Source organism: Balaenoptera physalus (assembly GCF_965194825.1).
Source record: "Balaenoptera physalus genome assembly, chromosome: 3".
Lineage (NCBI taxonomy): Eukaryota > Metazoa > Chordata > Mammalia > Artiodactyla > Balaenopteridae > Balaenoptera > Balaenoptera physalus.
In genome coordinates this window covers 170,066,316-170,087,536 of record NC_138890.1, presented here as the reverse complement: position 1 = coordinate 170,087,536, position 21,221 = coordinate 170,066,316, and the positions used below count along the sequence as shown (strand labels likewise).

At 43.1% G+C, this 21,221-nt stretch overlaps 1 protein-coding gene across 5 annotated transcripts in view; it reads right to left on the bottom strand.

Annotated features, from left to right (window-relative positions):
* Positions 1-21,221, bottom strand: part of SEMA5A (semaphorin 5A) — a 537,896-nt gene that overhangs the window by 136,548 nt on the left and 380,127 nt on the right. For all 5 annotated transcript variants that reach the window (XM_082454374.1, XM_082454372.1, XM_082454375.1 and 2 more), the window contains one exon: positions 10,022-10,229. In XM_082454374.1, the coding sequence (XP_082310500.1) occupies positions 10,022-10,229 (208 nt within the window). The remainder of the gene's footprint in view (positions 1-10,021; positions 10,230-21,221) is intronic.

Genomic DNA, 21,221 nt, shown 5'->3' with positions numbered 1-21,221 from the left:
TTACTTCTAGCCCCAAGCTGTAGGAGCAGTCTCATGCATTCTAGAATCAACTTATGTTTGTTGTACTCTCTGAGAAACTTCTTCAACTTTATCTCCTAAACTTTTTATTGAGTTGCTCATATTAGTTTCTTATTGCTCTTAAAACAAATACCAATTTAAATAATATCAAATTTAAATAATTGATTTGTACTGCCAGTAATACTAAGCAAACGGCTTTTAGTTAAAATCTTAGGGACTTCCCTGGTGGCGCAGTGGTTAAGAATCTGCCTGCCAATGCAGGGGACATGGGTTCGAGCCCTGGTCCAGGAAGATCCCACATGCCGCGGAGCAACTAAGCCCGCGAGTCACAACTACTGAGCCTGCGTGCCACAACTAATGAGCCTGCACACCTCAAGCCTGTGCTTCGCAACAAGAGAAGCCACCGCAATGAGAAGCCCCGCGCACCGCAATGAAGAGTAGTCCCCGCTCGCTGCAACTAGAGAAAGCCCGTGCGCAGCAAGGAAGACCCAATGCAGCCAAAAGAAAAAAAAAATCTTATTAGGTAGATATAAAAATTTTACAGTGAGGCATTATGGGAAAATTGATAGTTTAAAAAAACAGTGAAAAAAGTAGAGGGCATTTGAAGTAAGCAAAACAAAAATGCTTTCTGGAAATCTAGCACTTGCGGTCAGCTTTGGTTTCTGATGTGATACGGACAGTCCCATTTCACCTAATTTTCCTGCACAGATTCCTGAGCTGTTTACTTTGGCCTCTGGGTGGGCCTTAGTCACTGGGGACTTTTCTCTAGAACAAACATAAAATTTTTCTGGAAAGGCCAATTCCGCCCCCTGAGGGAAGCTCTCCAGGGAAGGCAGCCTGTGCAGCTTTGTACTCAGGAACAAAAGGGGCACAGAGACTAAACATGAGCCCTTCACAGCTCAGGGATGTTGAAGTAATTTCCAGAAGTGACTTGGAAAATGCTGTGTCCCTGTGCCCGGAAGGGAAAGAACAGCATCCACTGGCCTCTTCGTTCAGGGAAAAGCCTACACTCTGGTATTTGATCTTCTGTTGTCTGTAAACTAGAGGTGATTATAGGTTTCTCCAAGTCCACTCTCTCAGTCTACTCTCCTCTCCAGCCAGTCAAGGATAAAAATGAAGACACAATTATTTCTTGCCCATCTCATGTTTCTTCAAGAGAAACCCTTCTGTACATGAGGGTTTAGTAGGCAGAATCAGAAGACACAGGAGAGGTTGAAGGGTCAGCAGTCAGACCTGAAGACTGTACAAAGTGTCAAGTCATCCATCTTAAGTTTTACACAAAACCCTAGAGCACAATAAGTCCAGAGAAATTTTTTTGTTATTATTATTATTTTGGCTACTTATAATTCACTTGACTTAACAGTCTGCCTGCGACTGAGTGAGTGAGGCTTGGGCCAAGGCATCCTCCTGTGGGGCACAGCCCACCCCAGGAAGGACATCCGCCCGTCTCAGCAGAACAGTTGAGGCACGTGTGGTACCCACCTTGCATCTGGATTCTCTGTTGCCCTCCCCAACCACCTGGGACGGGCAAAGGTAAGCACTTGGCTCTCCTCACACCCGGCCCTGTTCAGCCTCCATCAGCCCCGCTTGTATGCGTATGTACCTGCTCACTTGAGACAGGGGATTACTGAATACCCACCCACAGATGCTCCTGCCCGTTGGCTGGGGCCATGTTGACATCACTCACCTACACACAGAACGTGCTCGAGGTAGAGTCTCACAACCGCCAGAAAATCCATTTGCCCAAACAGACCAGAGTGAGGTAAATAACTTAATGCAAGGAGCAGAATCTGGCCTGATGGGCCCTGTACATCTCAGACAAGGTGAAGTTGTTTAAAGGTGGAAGAACAGGGCTTCCCTGGTGGCGCAGTGGTTGGGAGTCTGCCTGCCGGTGCGGGGGACACGGGTTCGAGCCCTGGTCTGGGAAGATCCCACATGCCGCGGAGCGACTGGGCCCGTGAGCCACAATTGCTGAGCCTGCGCGTCTGGAGCCTGTGCTCCGCAACAACAGAGGCCGCGACGGTGAGAGGCCCGCGCACCGCGATGAGGAGTGGCCCCCGCTTGCCGCAGCTAGAGGGAGCCGTCGAACAGAGGCGAAGACCCAACACAGCCAAAAATAAATAAATAAATAAATAAATAAAGGTGGAAGAACAAATTCACAGCAGGTCAGTTTGCCCTCTGTTTGGTCCAGAGGCAATGTGAAGTATATCTGGACAACGAAGGCAGATCATGCGTATGAGAGCAGCACGGGCTTAGCAGGAGGTACATGAACTGAATATAATGCTCAAGCAGCAAAGGAGAGGAACCGTCTCGAATTGGATTCTTCTTATTTGCCAGACTCATTATATGGTCTCTGTCTTTTTGCTCTAGTAACACACTGAGTAACCTCATAATCACACACCAAGCCAAAGGCTTATCCAGGATCCACCTGCATCCAAAGCTCATGATCTTTCTGTATGCGAGCTGGTTTGCAGACACATAGGGATGATGATTTCCTTAAGAATCATTAATTCACTGGACCAGGCTGCAAATACAACCTTAGGAGGAGCTCAGGGTATAAAGGCCAAGGTGTTTCTGCTCAGGATCACTCAGATGCAAGGATCTGGAGCTGAGAAAAACTGCTGCAGCCCAAGCTTTCCCGTGGAGTTCTTTACATAGCGTTAAATCTGGGAGCTCAAAAGCAGGAGACTTGTAGAGTAGACGTTAAATAATGAAACCTCGCAGTGTGGGCCCTTTAGTTGTGCCTCTCAAACACACTGAGGTAAAAAGGCTGGTAACTGTACTGATTTTAAAACTTTATCCAAGTGACTATTTGGATTGCCATTTAGAAGACAGAAACATGCTCTTTTAGGAAACTGAACAGGAAGCGGGACCTGAAACTGTTGGGTGGCTATAGCATCTCTATAAGATGGCACTCAAATATTTTCTTTGCTTTTATTGTCTACCTGGATCAAATATATGTTTATATCATTGTCAAAGGTGGATTTACCATGAAGCTAAGGAAGCTTGAACTTCCTTACTTCATGAGACCCTTTAGGATTCTGTGATTGTAGGTGACATGGATGGAACTAGAGACTGTTATACTGAGTGAAGTAAGTCAGACACAGAAAAGACAGATATCGTATGATATTGCTTATATGTGGAATCTAAAAAAAATGGTACAGATGAACTTATTTACAAAACAGAAATAGAGTCCCAGATGTAGAAAACAAACTTATGGTTACCAAGGGGGAGGGAGGAGGGATAAACTGGGAGATTGGAATTGACACATACACACTACTATATATGAAATAGATAACTAATAAGAGCCTACTTATAGCACAGGGAACTCTACTCAGTACTCTGTAATGACCTATATGGGACAAGAATCTTAAAAAGAGTGGATATATGTATATATATAACTGATTCACTTTGCTATACACCTGAAACTAACACAACATTGTAAATCAACTATACTCCAATAAAAATCAAAATAAAAAGCCACAGCCATATCTGATTTCTCTCTGTATTCCCTGCATTCAGAATAAAGCTTGCCTGGAACTGTTCAAAAAATGTTTGATAGATGAAAAAAAAAAAAAGATTCTGTGATTGGCCTCCGTCATGTTTGTATTTATAATTTGATATTCTTTTCCTTAGAATAGAGAATTCCTTTTAGAATAGAGAATCCCTCCCAAATTGTGTGTCACACCTCACATAACCGACATTTTCCCCTGATTATTACAGAACAGTAGTATGACTTACATTTCTTAATTTACTAGTCTAGTTCACGCACGTTCATGTTCTACATATCACATTTTGACTGTTCCTTTTCCACCCTGCCCAGGACTTGGGGGTGTAACTTATGAGTTTCTGGAAGACACTGTGTTCCAGCCCAAGCCCACCTCGGACCCCTTCTTACAATGTTGTAATTAGCATGTTAGCATGTACTTCACAGTTGTAATTAGCATGTTGGCATTCATTTCACGGTTGTAATTAGCATGTTGGCAGGCATTTAACAAGTTGGCATGTATTTCACAGCTATGATTAGCATGTTGGCATGTCTTTCACAGTTGTAATTAGCATGTTGGCATGTATCTCGCAGTTGTGAATAGCATGTTGGCATGCATTTCACAGTTGTCATTAGCATGTTGGCATGTACTTTGGAGTTGTGAACAGCATGTTGGCATGTATACTTTCGGTCTTTTCCTTCTATGTTTTAAACAGTATTAATGATGGCAAACAAATAACGTGTCTTGCTTTTTCAGTTAATATCATATCATACAGATGTCTTCATTGTCATCATTTAATGCCTTCAGAATAACCCACTGAGTGAATACTCCACTGAGTCAGTATATCATAACCTGGTAATTAATTCCCTTACTATTGGAAATTCAAGATTGGAGCACTGGTTGTGATTCAGATATAGCTTAAAAAAGTAATTGGACAGCGATGGCAGGCTTGCAGATCAGGTCCTAGTGGAGCCCAGGGTCAGACTTGAATGATAAATCGATTTGGGGATAAAGTCTAAGGCAACTCCAAGGCCCTTTGGCTTGAATCCACAAGAGATATTTGGGAGATTTTATTTATGTCAGAATTTCTCATTAGATTCCGAGCCCCGCGAAGACAGGGTCAGCGATGGCTCATCTATCATCATACACTCAGAGCCTGGCTTGGTGCTTGGTACACATAAGATTCAATAAATATACTATAAGTGAATTAACTAAGGAAAATCCACAGTCTTTAGAGGCTACACCAAAGCCAAAGCAAACAAAAACTCAAGATGTTGAGATTAGGAAAATATTAAGTTTATTTTGAAGGGAGAATATTTACTTTGTAAAATGGGTACATTTCAAAATGTCCTCCTGATGTTTATATGATTCATAACTGAATGGCTAAGGTTGTCTTGCTGGGGCACCTTGTGGGGATCCTGCAATTTCTCTCTATACATTGTGTTTCTCCCATCAGGCAGATGCTGTCTTTAGAGAATATGTAATTAATAAAGGTGACAACCTATTAACTCCACCTTTTAAACTGTAGCTCTTTCAAGCAGTAAATATCCTACAGTAATCTAAATTCCACACTACTTTTCTTAATGAGGTGTTAATTTTTTTATTACAGGCTGACTGAACTAAGAATGACTACACACCCATTCACAAATGGAGCCAACGTTTTTTTCTTCATGGTTTCCTCTTTCCTTCCAGTTTTATAAAGCAAAATTTAGAAGCCGTGTCTCTTATGTTATATACAGGCTATGAATCTTCCAGTTCCCAGATTTTCTTCTCTCTCCAAATAGTTTTTACAGTAAAGCAAAAATAAAATAAACACCTAAGGACTAAGGGTTTTCAATCCTTTGGCTAATGTTTTATATCACTACACTTTTCTGTAAAGGGAGCTTTACTGTTACACAAGAATTGAGGTTTTCTTTCTAGGTTATAAAGAAAAATAACAGAAAGGGGAGAGGCAGAGTATCCATTTGTTAATTTGATAAGTATTTACTGAGCCTGTCTCAGGCCGGACACATGCTGAAGGCTGTACGGAACCTGGAAAGACAATGCCCAGCCTTCAGGAGCTCACATTCCCAAGGGCTGAAGGAAGAATTCTAATTTCTGTTCTCTGACTGATGATTCTTTGGATATTCTCTCTCTGATTCCGATTGATCCCTCATCTATAAAATGTTAACACTACAACCTGATAGGTTTATCTTACCTCAGAATTGTGGTGGATGTCAGAGAAAAAATAAAGAATATATGAATGTCTGAAGAGTAGAAAACGCTCTGTTGTTAATTTACTAGGGTTTAGAGTTAAATTATGTAATTTAACACCTAATTTTAAAAATTAGTGTATGTAATGATGTAAGGCACATTCATTCATTCAAAAGGCGTACATGATAATAATCTAATTCAGCAATCAGCAAATGACAGTGCATGGCCCTAATCCAGCCTGTTCCCTAAAGCTTTACTGAAACACAGGGGAGGCGAATGCTTGGCCCTGGTGCCCTGGCGGCTTTTCATGTCTCCACATAGGGCAAAGCTTAACTACAGCTAAGCTAAGCTTCGGCAGAGCATCCGGGGACCCGCCCGATCACGCGCATGGGAGGGTTATGAGCGCCTGCTACAAAGCTGTTTTCCTCCCACCTCCCTGTGCTCCAGGGGGGCTGTCAGGAGACGGTTTCTCGTCGCCTCCTGGGCTCTAATGAGGTATAAGGCTTTTTGCCCCCTGCCCTTGCCCCTACTAGGATGCAGCCGCAGGCTATAAAACCGCAGCACAGAATCAGCCCCTCAGCAGCATGGGGCCCAAGTTCTCCCGCGCATTGTCATCTGGCCTCTTCTGTTTTGGTGTCATCTGTGGGATAAGGGACCTGGTAGCTGACACCTTTTCTGCTCTTACTTTTGTTGTCCACATAAGTAATAAACTCACTGAATCTAAAAGTGAATCCTTCCTTTGCCGGATGAACCTGTGTGCCTTTTGCTGACACATGGCCACACCCACTCACTATGGTCTGTGGCTGCTTCCATGCTTCAAGGACAGAGTTGAGCAGCTGCAGCGGAGACCCTATAGCCTGGGAAGCCTAAAATGTCTTCTGTCTGGTTCTTTACAGAGAAAGTTTGCCAACCCACTGATCTAATTAATGCACAATCCTTAAAATGGTTTTGAAGTCTCAATCAAAAGCCTTTCCGTCACCACCTCCCCAAGCTTTCCTTTCCTTAGACCTGAGGAGCTTCAATCAGCCAGACTAACTGGAAGGTTACACTGTTTCCTTGGGGGTGGTGGGGTGGGGAATAACAGCTTGATTTCTGGATGTGACTATTGCAGCTCAAGTCCTGTGATCATTCTTTTCTTCTTGAAACAGGGAGATAAGACCTCTATCAGCTCTTGGCCAGTCTGTTTTCCTCCAAGTGGCAAGTTATGACTTTATATTAGTACTTACATCAGTAGGAATTAAGTTAGTGGCTATTCTTGCCAGCTTCACCTTGTGCATCCCTATGAAGACCTTTTACCACTTTCATGCTGCTATTGGGAGCCCCTGGCTGGGCACCGGCCTCATGTGAGGGTGGCGTCAGCTTACCTACCTTCCATTTCACATGCTGTACCCATATGCAGCCCTTTCCAGATTCCCATATTCTTCAGAATTCAGCAAATCTTAACTCATTTCATGAAACTAACACATGCGTGTGGTAAGTAAGTCTTAGAGTACCAAGGATACACAGGAAAGGTAAAATTTCTCTCCCACTCTACATCCCCAGAAGTCACCATCCAGCCTGATGAGTTGCTTTATTATTTGCATAGCTTTTCCATGCTATTTCTTAAATGGGTTGTGCAAAAAAAAAGGTTAAAATCAAAACAAAATCTTTTTGCTCAGTTTTTGAGGTCAAATTCAACTGAAATATATTTTTAAAATATTGTTCTTTCCAAACAGCTTTCCGAGGAAAACAGCTATGGGAAGTTGAAAACACTGTGCCGTTGGCTCCAAGTTTCAATGTGTGCATAGTGTGGATGGCGCAGGCGTGCACTGTTTTCAGCCCCTCCTGGGTCCAGGGTCACCTCTAGAACAGCTAGAGAATGGAGACTCATTTTACAGTAACCCAGGGGTACAAAACCTCTTTTTGGTCTGCTTAACCCAGCCTGGTGGCGGGCATCATAAGGCAGGCACTAATGGGAAGAAGCTGGGAGTACTCGTCAGTGCACCTGAGTTCAGCCTGTCCTGGTACTAACTAGCTCTGGCTCGCAAGAACACCGTGAAAAATGCCATCAAATGGCTCGTCCCTGCTGAAATCTGCCCACTGAGCATGATGTCCTCATTGTACCAGGGGCAACACAGTGAACCAAAGATAAAGTCTGGGCCTTGGGGTCAGAGAGTCCCGCTCTGAATCTGGGTTTCACATCACATGAGCTATGTGACTTTGGGCAGGACGCCAGAAGTCCCAGACACTGTTTCCTCATCTGAAAAACAGAGATGATATTTGACTTTACTGTCAGGGTGTAATGATGAAGGAAAGTGGGGATAAGATGTAGCACAGTGCCAGACATGTAAAAGAATCTTGGGAAATTGTATCAACTGTTATCATTTATAAGTGTTTTGATTGATATCAAACTGCACTGCCTCTGAAAAACAGATATTCAAAAAAATGAACAATGTGAATATGATTTTGAAGGAGACAGGTAATTTAGTTAAGCTCAATTTCTCTTCTAAACACTTCAAAATTCATTTATAAAAATGATTTCCTGATAACAAAATTACATTGTACTATGAAAAATATATTTAACAAAGAAATGCGTATTTATTGTTACTCAATTTTTATCCTGTCCCTATGCCGTGTACTTCTTTAGGCATATTTCTTGAAAGTTAAAATTGCTTTTGTCCAGAAAAAAAACCCCACACTATCTTTCTCCATAATTTATAAAAAAGAGATCTGGTCATGTAGATACCAGTTCCTTAAAAATGGATTTTTTTTCTGCAGTGAGTGTTAGAGAGGTTTTCCTATCTTTCTATAAGAGGAAGATGGCAGAGAAACATTGGGAGAAATCCAGAGAAACTCTTGGGTTGAAATCTTTAGATTTTCTTTTCTCTAATGGAATATTTAAGGGTCAAATACAAACTAACCCACTCTGGGTGTGAGCACACAGAAGACCACAGTCTCTCAGCTTACAATAAAGTTATCATCTCTCACTGCTTTTCTCTGAGCGAGTGGACAGGCAAACAGCAGGGAGATTCAGCTCTAGATATAACTGTAAAATCTTGTCCTCCCAGGAGCCTGATAAAAACAGGCAAGGGGCTTATTCTCCTTGAAAGAAAAAGGGGGAACTGTCAACTCCTCCTGGGCGGCTGGGCCTGGTGGTGGTGATGCCTGTGGATTCATGGTTGAACTTCAAGTGCAGCTGCCTAGGAGACAGGAGTGGGCAGATGATGCCTGGCTTCCCTGACCTGAGGCAGGACCTAGTTGCCTAAGTTGCACCTACAAGTTGCTGAGCTACCAGAACACCAGGAAAAAGGTGAATTGCCTCGTGCTTTGCAAACCAGAAACTCCCATTTCAGCACCAGAAATACCTGTGTATGGCACAGGCCTGTTTTCCTGCCTGTTATCCCCTGTCATGTCCCCCCAGAGCATGCTGGGCTGGAGCTGGAGGACTGGTGCCCTTCCAGCTTCATTTAACTTGTGACACTCCTGTTCACGAGACCCCAACCCTCCCTGTCGCCCACTGAACCATCAGCAACTGGGCTAGAATAATTCCTGCCCTAGGCTAGTCCTGCAGGAAACACAAACCAGAACAAACTTCAAGCAGCCATTGGTTAAATTTAGGGAAAAGGTGTTATATAAAAGATAGTTGTTAATCAATATCACTATTTGTTATTATTAATCACAACAGCATCATTATTAGTTGGGAGGTCCCTAATGTTACTTATTTCTCAACACTCTGATACCAAAGGAGGCAACACATTATATACCTCATTGTCTAAAATCATCTAGAAAGGAATATTGTAACGATTTTTATTAAACATAAAAACCTTCCTTCTACGTAAGAATACCCATTTGGCCCATTTGCATTTTACATTACATATATTTTCCCATTTGATTCTACAGCAATTCACATGTGTTAGATGAGAAAGTGCGGTTTAAAATACTTTGGTGACCACAGGTTAAAAAAAGTAAGTGTGTGTGTGTGTGTGTGTGTGTGTTTCTATATATATATACTTGTAGCAGATCAATTCAGGAACACCAAATACCAGCATCATCACTGAATGTTATAACGCACTGAAAAATTTATTTTCACCCTGACACCTGCTTACAGATGTTATACAGTGGCCCCTCGTCCACAGATACTGATGTGTTACTGTCATCACAGAAACCTGGTTTGCATCAGAACTCTCTGCATCCTGGGATGCAGGATTCACAAGGATGCTAAGGTCCTCATCCCATTTAACCACGGGGAATCTGAAAGCCCTCGGGGCTCCTGTGCCCTCTCTCTTGGTGGCACCTCGACAAGGGGCGCCAGCACGCCGGAGGGTCCCCTGGGGCTGCCCTACCTGCGCGTGTGGTAGAACTGGCACCTCTTCAGTGGGATCTTGGCCACGTGCTCCCGCAGACCCACGAACAGGACGCGCTGGCTGTGGAGGATCTGCAGGCTTCTGATGGGCTCCGGCCGCCTCTCGGGGAAGAGCTCCATCTCTTCCAGCAAACAGCTGCCCGAGGTCTGAGTCAGGGGCGCCCGCACTTTTTTAATGGTGCCGTAATCTGCGGAGGCGACAGGGAAAGAAGAAAGTGAGGTCAACGGGTCTCACCAGCCACTCGCCAGCTGAGACCCTGGGGTTCTCCAGCCTGGCTGCACGTAGGGTCATCTGCTGATGCCAGGGCCCCACCCTGGACCTGTGCAATTAGCCCCGCTGTATGTGGGACCAGGCGCCAGTATTTTCCCAGCTCTCAGCAGCGCGGACACACAGCCAAGGACGATGAATCCCTCGGCTACTAGCTGCCCGGTCCCGATGCAAGTCTAGAGACCCAGAGCACAGAAAAGCTCACTGCGGCTCAACGCGGCCGGCTTTGCACCATCCCCTGGAGAGCATCAGGTGAGAGGAATCCTTGGATTCCCAGTGAGAGACAGAGGAGCTGGCCCTGCCGCCCCAGCACAGAAGACCCCGCATGGGGAACAGCTGCAGATATGCAGGGAGCAGAGGACCACCTGCTTCCCTCCTGCCCCGGAGGTACATCCTTCTCTGCCTTTCTGGCTGGATCCCCTCCTTCCTCTCTCTCTCCCCCAAGCTTGCTCTTCGGGATGCTCTTCTGGGTCTCAGCTCCACGGCTTCTTCTCGCCTGTACTAATGAACATCCATTTTTTTTTTTTTAATAAATTTATTTGTTTATTTATTTATTTATTTGTTTGTTTATTTATTTATTTATTTTTGGCTGTGTTGGGTCTTCGTTTCTGTGCGAGGGCTTTCTCTAGTTGCGGCGAGTGGGGGCCACTCCTCATCACGGTGCGCGGGCCTCTCACTATCGCGGCCTCTCTTGTTGCGGAGCACAGGCTCCAGAGGTGCAGGCTCAGTAGTTGTGGCTCACAGGCCCAGTTGCTCCGCGGCATGTGGGATCTTCCCAGACCAGGGCTCGAACCCGTGTCCCCTGCATTGGCAGGCAGATTCTCAACCACCGCGACACCAGGGAAGCCCTGAACATCCATTTCTGACCCGGTCCCCTCCCCGCTCGAGGTTTTCTGCTCACCACGTGCTTACGCTCACTTACTTTGGCTATGAGCACTGCCCGGGGACAAGTGTCCTAGTGTCCATGGAACCACACAGACTCTCCAGAGTGGCTGTGATGGGCACAGAGAAGGGACCTCTCCACCAGGGAGGGGCACGGTGCAGCCAACCCCCAGGGTTGGGACCCAGACTTGAAACGTGCTGTCGTCCTTGGTGCGCTGTGGTGAGGCCCCCGAGGCCAGTGTGTAAATCCAGGGAATGAGACCCAACCCTCTAGAAGCACTTCTGAAAGCCGTCCACAAGTTCCTCAAATCACCCTGAAGGCACTGACTTCATAAAACCCATGGGGATCTGAGTTTCAAAATACTGTAATTCTTATTCTGTAAACACACATAATGAGGCTATCAAGTCATCTAAAGCAGGAAATAAAATCAAGAACCTCTGGCTTCAAGGCTTCCGATCAATCTGCTAATCTCACAAGAGGTTTGGACAGAAAATACCTTTCCAGTTTTTCATTCCTAGGAGAGTCCTTAGAGAGGAAGGATGTTTACATTTAGAGACAAAATACCTAGGTGGATATATATTATCCTGAGTTCATTAAGAAACGTATATCCGAAACATCTCCAGTGAACATTTATTATGAACTGACTGCTTTAAGCACTATGCATGTAATAGTGTATAAAATTATGCATACACTCATGCATGCAGTATTAGTAAACCACTGCTTAATTTTATTTTAGGTTAGCTGGTTAAACATGTCACTTTTGAGAAAGTTCAAGCACAAACAGGATTACTATGTATACTGGGAAGATTAAAAATACAGTACCTGTCTTTTTTTTTTTTTTTTAACATCTTTATTGGAGTATAATTGCTTTACAATGGTGTGTTAGTTTCTGCTTTATAACAAAGTGAATCAGTTATACATATACATATGTCCCCATATCTCTTCCCTCTTGCATCTCCCTCCCTCCCACCCTCCCTATCCCACCCCCCTAGGTGGTCACAAACCACTGAGCTGATCTCCCTGTGCTATGCGGCTGCTTCCCACTAGCTATCTATTTTACGTTTGGTAGTGTATATACGTCCATGCCACACTCTCACTTTGTCAGAGCTTACCCTTACCCCTCCCTGTGTCCTCAAGTCCATTCTCTAGTAGGTCTGTGTCTTTATTCCCGTCTTGCCCCAGGTTCTTCATGACCTTTTTTTTTTTTTTCTTAGATTCCATATATATATGTTAGCATACGGTATTTGTTTTTCTCTTTCTGACTTACTTCACTCTGTATGACAGATTCGAGGTCCATCCACCTCACTACAAATAAGTCAATTTCGTTTCTTTTTATGGCTGAGTAATAGTCCATTGCATATATGTGCCACATCTTCTTTATCCATTCATCTGTTGATGGACACTTAGGTTGCTTCCATGTCCTGGCTCTTGTAAATAGAGCTGCAATGAACATTTTGGTACATGACTCTTTTTGAATTATGGTTTTCTCAGGGTATATGCCCAGTAGTGGGATTGCTGGGTCGTCTTTAAGGGAAGAGTGTGTGTTTGCACAGCAAGTGTGTGCTTGCTGTGTGAGCGCACAGCAAGGAAGTGGGTGGGGACAGAGAGGGGGGAGAGATGGGGAGAGGGAGGGGGGAGAGGGAGGGGGAGAGGGAGGGGGGAGAGGGAGAGAGAGGCAGGGGCAGTCTACGCAGCAAGGCAGCATTTTATCAAATGCTCACACTTAAAGTGTGCAAAACAATTTGTATGTATTTACTGTGTAAGTCAACCTAATTTTGACTTGGAGACCACAATTTCCAGCTGGCGGGAAATTCAACCCAGTGATGTTTGGGTCTTCCTGCCTGCATGGGGCAAAGCATCAGAGATGAGCCCGGCACCAAGGCAGGGATGGGAACAGGTGGCAGCTTCAGGGAAGGTGACCTCCGCGTAGTGTCTCAGCCCCAATACCCTGAGAGGAGGTCTCCACCGGCAGACGGAAGTGCCAGCCTCCTGTGGACCAGTGACAGGCACGGAGCCTTTGCTGCCCTTTGGGACATCCTGACAATAGGACGCAGTCCGAGACAGAAGTTAGGAGCCAGGGCCTGCCACCATCCAGTGAGCTGCGAGGCTCTGATGGGTCTTAAGTAAGAGACTCTTGGGAATAAACACACTACTCTATATAAAATAGATAACTAATAAGAACCTGCTGTAGAGCACAGGGAACTCTACTCAATACTCCGTAATGGTCTATATGGGAAAAGAATCTAAGAAAAAAAAAAAAAAAGAGCAGATATATGTATACGTATAACTGATTCACTTTGCTGTACACCTGAAACTAACACAACATTGTAAATCAACTATACTCCAATAAAAATTTTAAAAAGAGAGACTCTTGGGATAAAACAGAACATTTTAGAGCAATGCAGGGGTGGAGGTGAGGAGGGGCAAAAGAGGCGGGAGTCCAGGTGGCAAACTGTCATCTTTTGACGGTTACCACGCTATTTTCATGGGAAACATGGGTGAGAGAACTAAATCCTATTCAACAGGTGCCCAGAGCCTCCTGGCTGTTTATTATTTATTTTGCTGATGGATTATTACTCTGAGAAACCAAATCAATAACAATTCAAACGTCAGTATGCTCATACGCACTTTGAATTCTTAAGCAATTGTGCGGAGAAAAAACAGATTTTCAAAGATCTTTAACCATTTGATTTAAAAGAACTAACCATCATTGATCCAAACTTCTCAGCGTGTGTTTCTGCACACCTTGTATCTGACTTTCCAGCTGACTGGGATCCAGCAAAACTGGAGGACTTCTTAGCATTTCAGAGAAGGGTGCTTAGCGTGGACTTAGGTGCTTGTTCACCATCTACGCCTCTGCCGGGTCTTCTTCGCTCTGAGCCACCCGATCACGTGAGGAGCCTCGTGGAAGTTCCCCGTGCTGTTGGTAGCAGGGTCAGCACATCCGGACCCCAGGAGCCTCCCTCTGTTCCCTCGACGCCTGCCCTCCCTCAGCCTGCGCCTTGGCCCCAGTGTTCACACACTGTCACCTTAGTGTAGAATACCTTCCTCACCTGGACGCCCCCAGACACCCACCCTACGCTCCTCACTGTCTCTGGCGTGAGCATCTGGACACACGCACGACCACAGCCCTCTCCTGCCTCGGACCCTCTGCATCAGGTGTCAACACGGGACCAAGTCACCCATGGGCCATGTGAGGCCCGAGCCCAACCTGGTGTCAGTAAATCAGCTTTACTGCATGCGGGCAAATGGACCCAAGTTTGGTTTGGTAACAGAGCAAGGACGTGGCAAAGCCTTTTGTTTTGTTTTGTTTTGTTTTTTTCTTTCAGAGGCAGAAAGTCAGAGCCTGGCTCCTAAGAAACCAAGGAACAAAGATCCACTTCATATGAGAGGACAGAACAGCAGGACTCGGGGAGGTCCCTCAGAGTGCTTTTATGTTTTGTTGTCTTTGCTTTATAATATCTGCCACAGTTTAACTACTAACTTAGTTGTTTTGTGGCGTCTACACTTGCCGTTATTAAGCTCCATGAGGGCGGACACTATCGGTTTTGTCCTCTGATGTCTGCAGAGTGGCCACCTCTGTGGCCTATGGAGATTAATAAATATGTGCTGGACGAGAGACTGAACTAACGAGTGAGGGAAGGAAGGAAGGAACATAGACAGGAGGGAAGAAGGCAGGAAGGAAGGCAACCGTTATGGGAATGTCATTATCACTTGTACCTTTGCTAAAAAGACTCCTGATTAATATGTTTGCATTGCAACATTTAATGAGAGGTACGATATCAGTCAGATCAGTCAGTGTGAAGGTGAAACAAGTAACAGTATTTCCCCAATTCCCAAATATTTCAACTGAAAGTGTCATAAACTAAATATGAATGAGGAAAATCATTTTCATTGGTTTCAGCTGAGAAAATATCAGCTCTGAAAATTCGCCACAGAAAAATAAAACCATATACACTTGAAACTCAGTACTCTAATCAAAGTCAGTGGAAGGAAAAAAATCAATGCTAGAAATACAGAAAACCTTCTCGATCAGTCTGTAAAATTTTGAGATCAGAAAGGAAAGAGAAAATTGGCACTTCCTGTCAATTGCAGATCACTTCCCCAAGGAGAGAGGAGGAGAGAGAGCTTCTGGAAGTGCAGAATCGGAGCTGACAGCAAGACCACGGGGCTGGCACTGCCTTGGCCCCAATTCTCATAATATTCACCTTTTTGTGAGAATGCGAAATACTAATTACGTTATGGACACACATTTGAGGGTCAGATATTTGCAGTTTATCTCTAAAATTGAAAACCACAGCTACTCGTGAAAGAGAGCTACTGCAAGATTTTTCAGGCTGATGAAAGCTGATAGTATGGCTGCCATTTGAAAGACATGAATAGTTGTAATTACATAAAAATGTAAATATTGTGCTGAAGAACTTATATTTGCTTAATTTCAGCAGAACAGGAAGCATGCTTATACTTTAGGGGGTTGGCAGATTCAATAAAGGATGCCCACTTAAATTTGAATTTTAGATAAACCATTAATTTTTTTAGTATTAGTACAACAAATTCAATATTATTCATGGTTTACCTGAAATTCAAATTAAAGTAGGCATCCTATATTTTTATTTGTTAAATCTGGCAGTCTTATTATATCCACATCTCATTTAATCATCTCAGCAAGCTGGTGAGGATGTAACAAATATATGCATGAGTATTCCCACTTTACAGATGAGAAAACTGAGTTTCAGAGAGTAGAAGAACTGATATATATTTCCTATGAGCTGTACTTTCAAAATCCTGTAAGGGAGTCAGACATGAAATGGAGGTTCACGTCAATGCTGATGAACAAGAGACAGTAACAGTGGACCCCAAGTAAACATTAATTAAAAAGCCAGTGTGAAACCTAGGAAAAGGTAGTTATATTTAGATTGTTTGCATACTCTTTTTATTCCATGAAATCTTCCGGAAGTCATGAAACGTAACCAGTCGGGAGGTAGTTAGAAGGAAGGCAACAACTTGAGCCATCGGAAGCTGCCCACGTGGAGGACAAACATTGTCAGCAGCTGCTTCAGAAAGCACCTGGGTCTCCTGGTTACCAGGACCACATTCCTTCTCACAACCCAGGCACAGACAGGCAAACACGGTGACTGACGTCCGCGCTCCCTTACACCGTCTATCTAAAGACTGAGGCAGCAGAGCCAGATCAAACATGTCTGGATGAACAGAAGTTGTATGTACACTTAAAAGGTAGTATCTCTGGGAATAAGAGAAAGGGACAACTACCCCCCAAAACAACAGCCACGCAAGGCACCGTCACCAGACCAGACCTTGAACAAATGAAGGGCTTCACTGAAGTGCTTGCCAGGGATATGAGAACTCTTCTGGGCACAAATCATCAGACTGCAGGTCCAAACAATTCCTAATATTGATTTTTGCTGGTGACTAATAAAGTCTTCCTCATGGAAGACCAGAGGCACATCTGAAGGCAGGTGGAAAACACAGAGGCAAAATTGGATTATCGTAATAAGAGAGGTATTCATTTCAACCTCAGTATTCTGAGCCATTAGGAAAATGACCAAAGAAAAAAGCAAAAGTCATAAACAAAATGGTATACTAAGGTAAAGCTGGAACCCTGTCACATGAAACAGTAATAAATCCAATTTTAAAAGTGACTTCTGGGGAAGAAATATTTACATAAAACTTACCAGAAGACTGGAGTGCTACTTGAAAAGGATATGAAGAAATCCCCCCCAAAATTCCAACCGCAAGAAATGATCCACGAAACACTGAAGTTTGCTCCACGACCTCCAACCCACAGGAAAATATGTGCACGTCCTATAGCTAATGAGCTACCAAGCACCTTAGGGGAAGAGTAAGTAAAATGAGAACAAAACCAGGGCTTCCCTGGTGGCGCAGTGGTTAAGAATCCACCTGCCAATGCAGGGGACGTGGGTTCGAGCCCTGGTCCAGGAAGATCCCACAGGCCACAGAGCAGCTAAGCCTTTGTGCCACAACTACTGAGCCTGTGCTCTAGAGCCCGCGAGCCACAACTACTGAAGCCCACGTGCCTAGAGCCCAGGCTCTGCAACAAGAGAAGCCACCTCATGTACATATATACACTACCAAATGTAAAATAGATAGCTAGTGGGAAGCAGCCACATAGCACAGGGAGATCAGCTCGGTGCTCTGTGACCACCTTAGAGGGGTGGGATAGGGAGAGTGGGAAGGAGACGCAAGAGGGAGGGGATATGGGGATATATGTATACATATATCTGATTTACTTTGTTATACAGCAGAAACTAACACACCATTGTAAAGCAATTATACTCCAATAAAGATGTTAAAAAATAAAAAAGAGAGAAGTCACCTCAATGAGAAGTGCACTCGCTGCAACTAGAGAAAGCCCGCACACAGCACCGAAGACCCAATGCAGCCAAAATAAATTAAATAAATAAATAAATTTTAAAAAAAAGAACAAAACCAAACAAACAAAAATGCATGTTTTTCTGCAGAAAAAAAAAAATTTTTGTTTCAATGAAAAAATGTTCTTAGAGCAAAGTGTGGTAGTAAAGAAAGCTGCCAGGACACATTCCTAATGCATTTCATGGGAACAGAGCGACTTGCACATGGGACCTGAGGAAGCAACAATGACTAGAATCCCCACAAAACTTTCGAGCACTGATGGCTGGAGGCGAGAGCCCACAGAGTGGGTCTAGACCAGCATCATCCAGCGGAACCGTAGCGCCATCCACGCAAGTAATTGAAAATTTTTCTAGCAGCCACATTTAGAAAAGAAAAAAAGAGCAGGTGAATTAAATTTAATTACAAATTTTTATTTAACCTGATGTATCCAAAATAGTAAATAATCTTCCAATATGTAATCAATATAAAATGATTGAGCTATTTTGCATTCTTTTTTTCTACTAAGTCTTTGACATGAGGGTTCAGTTCAGATTACCCACGTTTCCGCTGTGCAACAGTCACATCAGGTTATGGCTATGGTACTGGACAGCTTAGAGTTGTAGAGAGGTGGCCCAGTACTGCCCTGAAGAGCCAGGTGGCCACCACTCCCCAAAACAGGCAACAGCTTCATAACCCACAACATGGCAAGCTTCATTTCACTGCATTTCACATATTTAGCCTTGCCATATGATTTCCACTGAAGAAAGGGTTCCAGCAGGAAGGGCTGAGAATCACTGAACAAAAGGTTCCATCTCCACAAATGTTTGAGAACCCTTGCACTAGAGCTCCTATCGCAGGTAAGATGCTGTAGGTCCTCAAAGGTTAACTGAAGGCTCATGGTTGTCCAGCCAGTGAGTGTAGCCCTGATATTAGAACCTGGCCCCTAACCCCTCACCTGGCCACCTGGCGTCTCCCGCTGGTAATGTGCCCACAGGCAAATGACAGGTGAGAGTGAATGCAATTATTGTCAGCTTATATCAGAACCTTATGGACTGCCACAAAGTAAGCACAACCACTAAAGAAGATTCTTTCTGTTTTTGTTCATTTGCTTTGTAGAGTTTTCCTTTAATTAGATGTTAAGCTTGTCCCTATTCTTTTGGAGTAGAGCTTCTGTATCACTTTTCTGAGAAAACCAATGACCCTGACTCTCCTCCCAAACAGAACTGGTGAGGGCAACCTGACTTCATCATTCACAGCCTGGATAATCAACATATGAAAGCCAGTGCAAACAAGAAAAAAAAACCCAAAAACAACACTGATGTATTTATACCAAAATTAAACTAACAAGGAAAGAGAAGCATAGATGTAAACTTGACGTACAAATAGAAAACTACAGACCACTTTTATTTTCCTAATTCAGTCAATTTTCGGAATCCAAGATAAGTCCTTGGGGTAGAATACGAGAGATCCCATTGGTATGGGCACTCTAATTGCAAATCATCTACCATCATTATGATTTCTAAACTAAAATTTCAAACAGTCGTAGGACATTAGAGTTGGAAGGGACCTACAACAATATTTTGAATTTTGCAGGTGAGGAAAGCAAAGCCCAGAAAGGTTGAGTTCCAAAGATCAGACGATTGGGCCAAAATTTAGGTCCTCTGCATATCAATCAAGTGCTGGTTTCTAAATTTTTGAAGGTATTTTTGTTTTGAAAATATGGAAAGTATAATATACAATCCTTATAATGGTGCATCAGTAATAGTATGGCTGATAAGTTTCTTAAAAGATCAGGTGGTCTGATAAAACAGTGCATTAAGCAGTAGTGGTTATTCAAGACAAAGATTAAGCTATGATTTATGGACACGCTTATCTTATCACAGAATTCCCTACACACGTAACTAATATATAAGTGGTGCCAGGACAGATCTGACTTCTCTACCAGGCTAGGGACTCTCATTTCCTCAAGTTCAGGAAGCAAACATGAGAATAAATGGATGAAAAATGCCTAGAATATTCTATTTCAGTTATTTTTTTTAAAAAAAGAGGATTTAAGGTGACAAAAGATTGGTTTAAACAAAAAACTTTTACAGTAAAAATGACTCTCTAACCACTAATTGCTTTATGTGATGTAATATAAACTCTAATGGATGTAATTCAGTTATTAGTGGTTGAAAATTCACTATATTTTTGACTTTGGGGGAAAATAGCTGGCCTTTCTCTAAATCTCAGCGATCACTTTGCTAATTAACATGGATTCAATAGTTTTAGCAAGATTCTATTCTGCATCTTGATAGGGATGTTCAAATACAGCAATCTCTCATTTGGTATGAAATATACCTTACAATAAAATATGGATTATAATGGGCTGTATTGTACCCCATCAAAATTCTTATGTTTAAGTTTTAATCCATAATACCTCAGAATGTGACTGTATTTGGAGATAGGGCCCTTAAAGAGGTAATTAAGGTAAAATGAAGTCATGTGGGCGGTTCCTAATCTAATGTGACTGGTGTCCTTATAAGAAGAGGAAATTAAGACGTAGACTTGTGCACCCAACATGTGAGCATACATCTGGAAGATGCTCGCGTGCAAGCCAAGGGGAGAGGTCTCAGAAGAAATAAACCCTGCCAACACCTTGATCTCGAACTTCCAGCCTCCAGAACTGTGTGCAATCAACTTCTGTTGTTTAACCCACCCAATCTGCAGTACTGTGTTTTCTTCGTTAAGGCAGCCTGAGCAGACTATTAGAGGGACTCCAGGTCAAGAGTAAGAAGATTTTGTCACCCAGATAATCTGCTCAAAGCAATTTCAAAACTGGACTGCAAATTATTTTTCCACATTTCCCTAAGATATTATGACTCAAATTCTAATGCAAAGGCATTATAAACTATGTTAGACAATTTTCTTTTTACCTTGTATGATTGCAACATAAGATTCATCTTAGTAACAGCCTGGTATTACCAAATATTGTCATGTATTTCACTTAATCCCCTATACGTATGATCCTGGGCTAGAAACGCAGCAGGAGATGATACGGAACATGTAGTATTGTGGAAAACGGATGCATTTTGATAAATATTATAAAATAATTCAAATAGCGGAAGCCTTGCTCACAACCTTTATGCTAACAACCCTGGTGATCTTTGGGGGACAACTAGAACTAAATGAGTGGTCAGGAATGAGCTTTCCAGTATTTGAGGGAAAGCTCATTGATTATAATGAATTTCTTTTTGGAGGATGTCTAGAATTTTAGTTTCACCGAAATTTCGAGGGTTCATGAAAAGAATTTTTTTTGGAAAGAGGGAAGGTAAAAAGGAAGGAGGGAGAAGGAGAGGGAAGGAAAAGAAATATGATCAGCTCAATAAAACATTTACTACTGTTAAAAATAAAAATAATAATTTTTGATTTTGCGTACTTGTATATGATCAGACAGCCTTCTGCAATTCATTAAAGCTTCAACAATGAAACAATACTTAAAGAAAAAAGTCATCATGTCCTATGGTCCTATGTGTATAGCGGCATCAACTCTGATGAACTTGAGAACCCTGAACGACGAAAAAAGGCCGAGAAATCAATTCTTCTTGAGTATAGCAGCCCGAAGCACTTCCAAAACACAGAATAAATATATATTTCCTC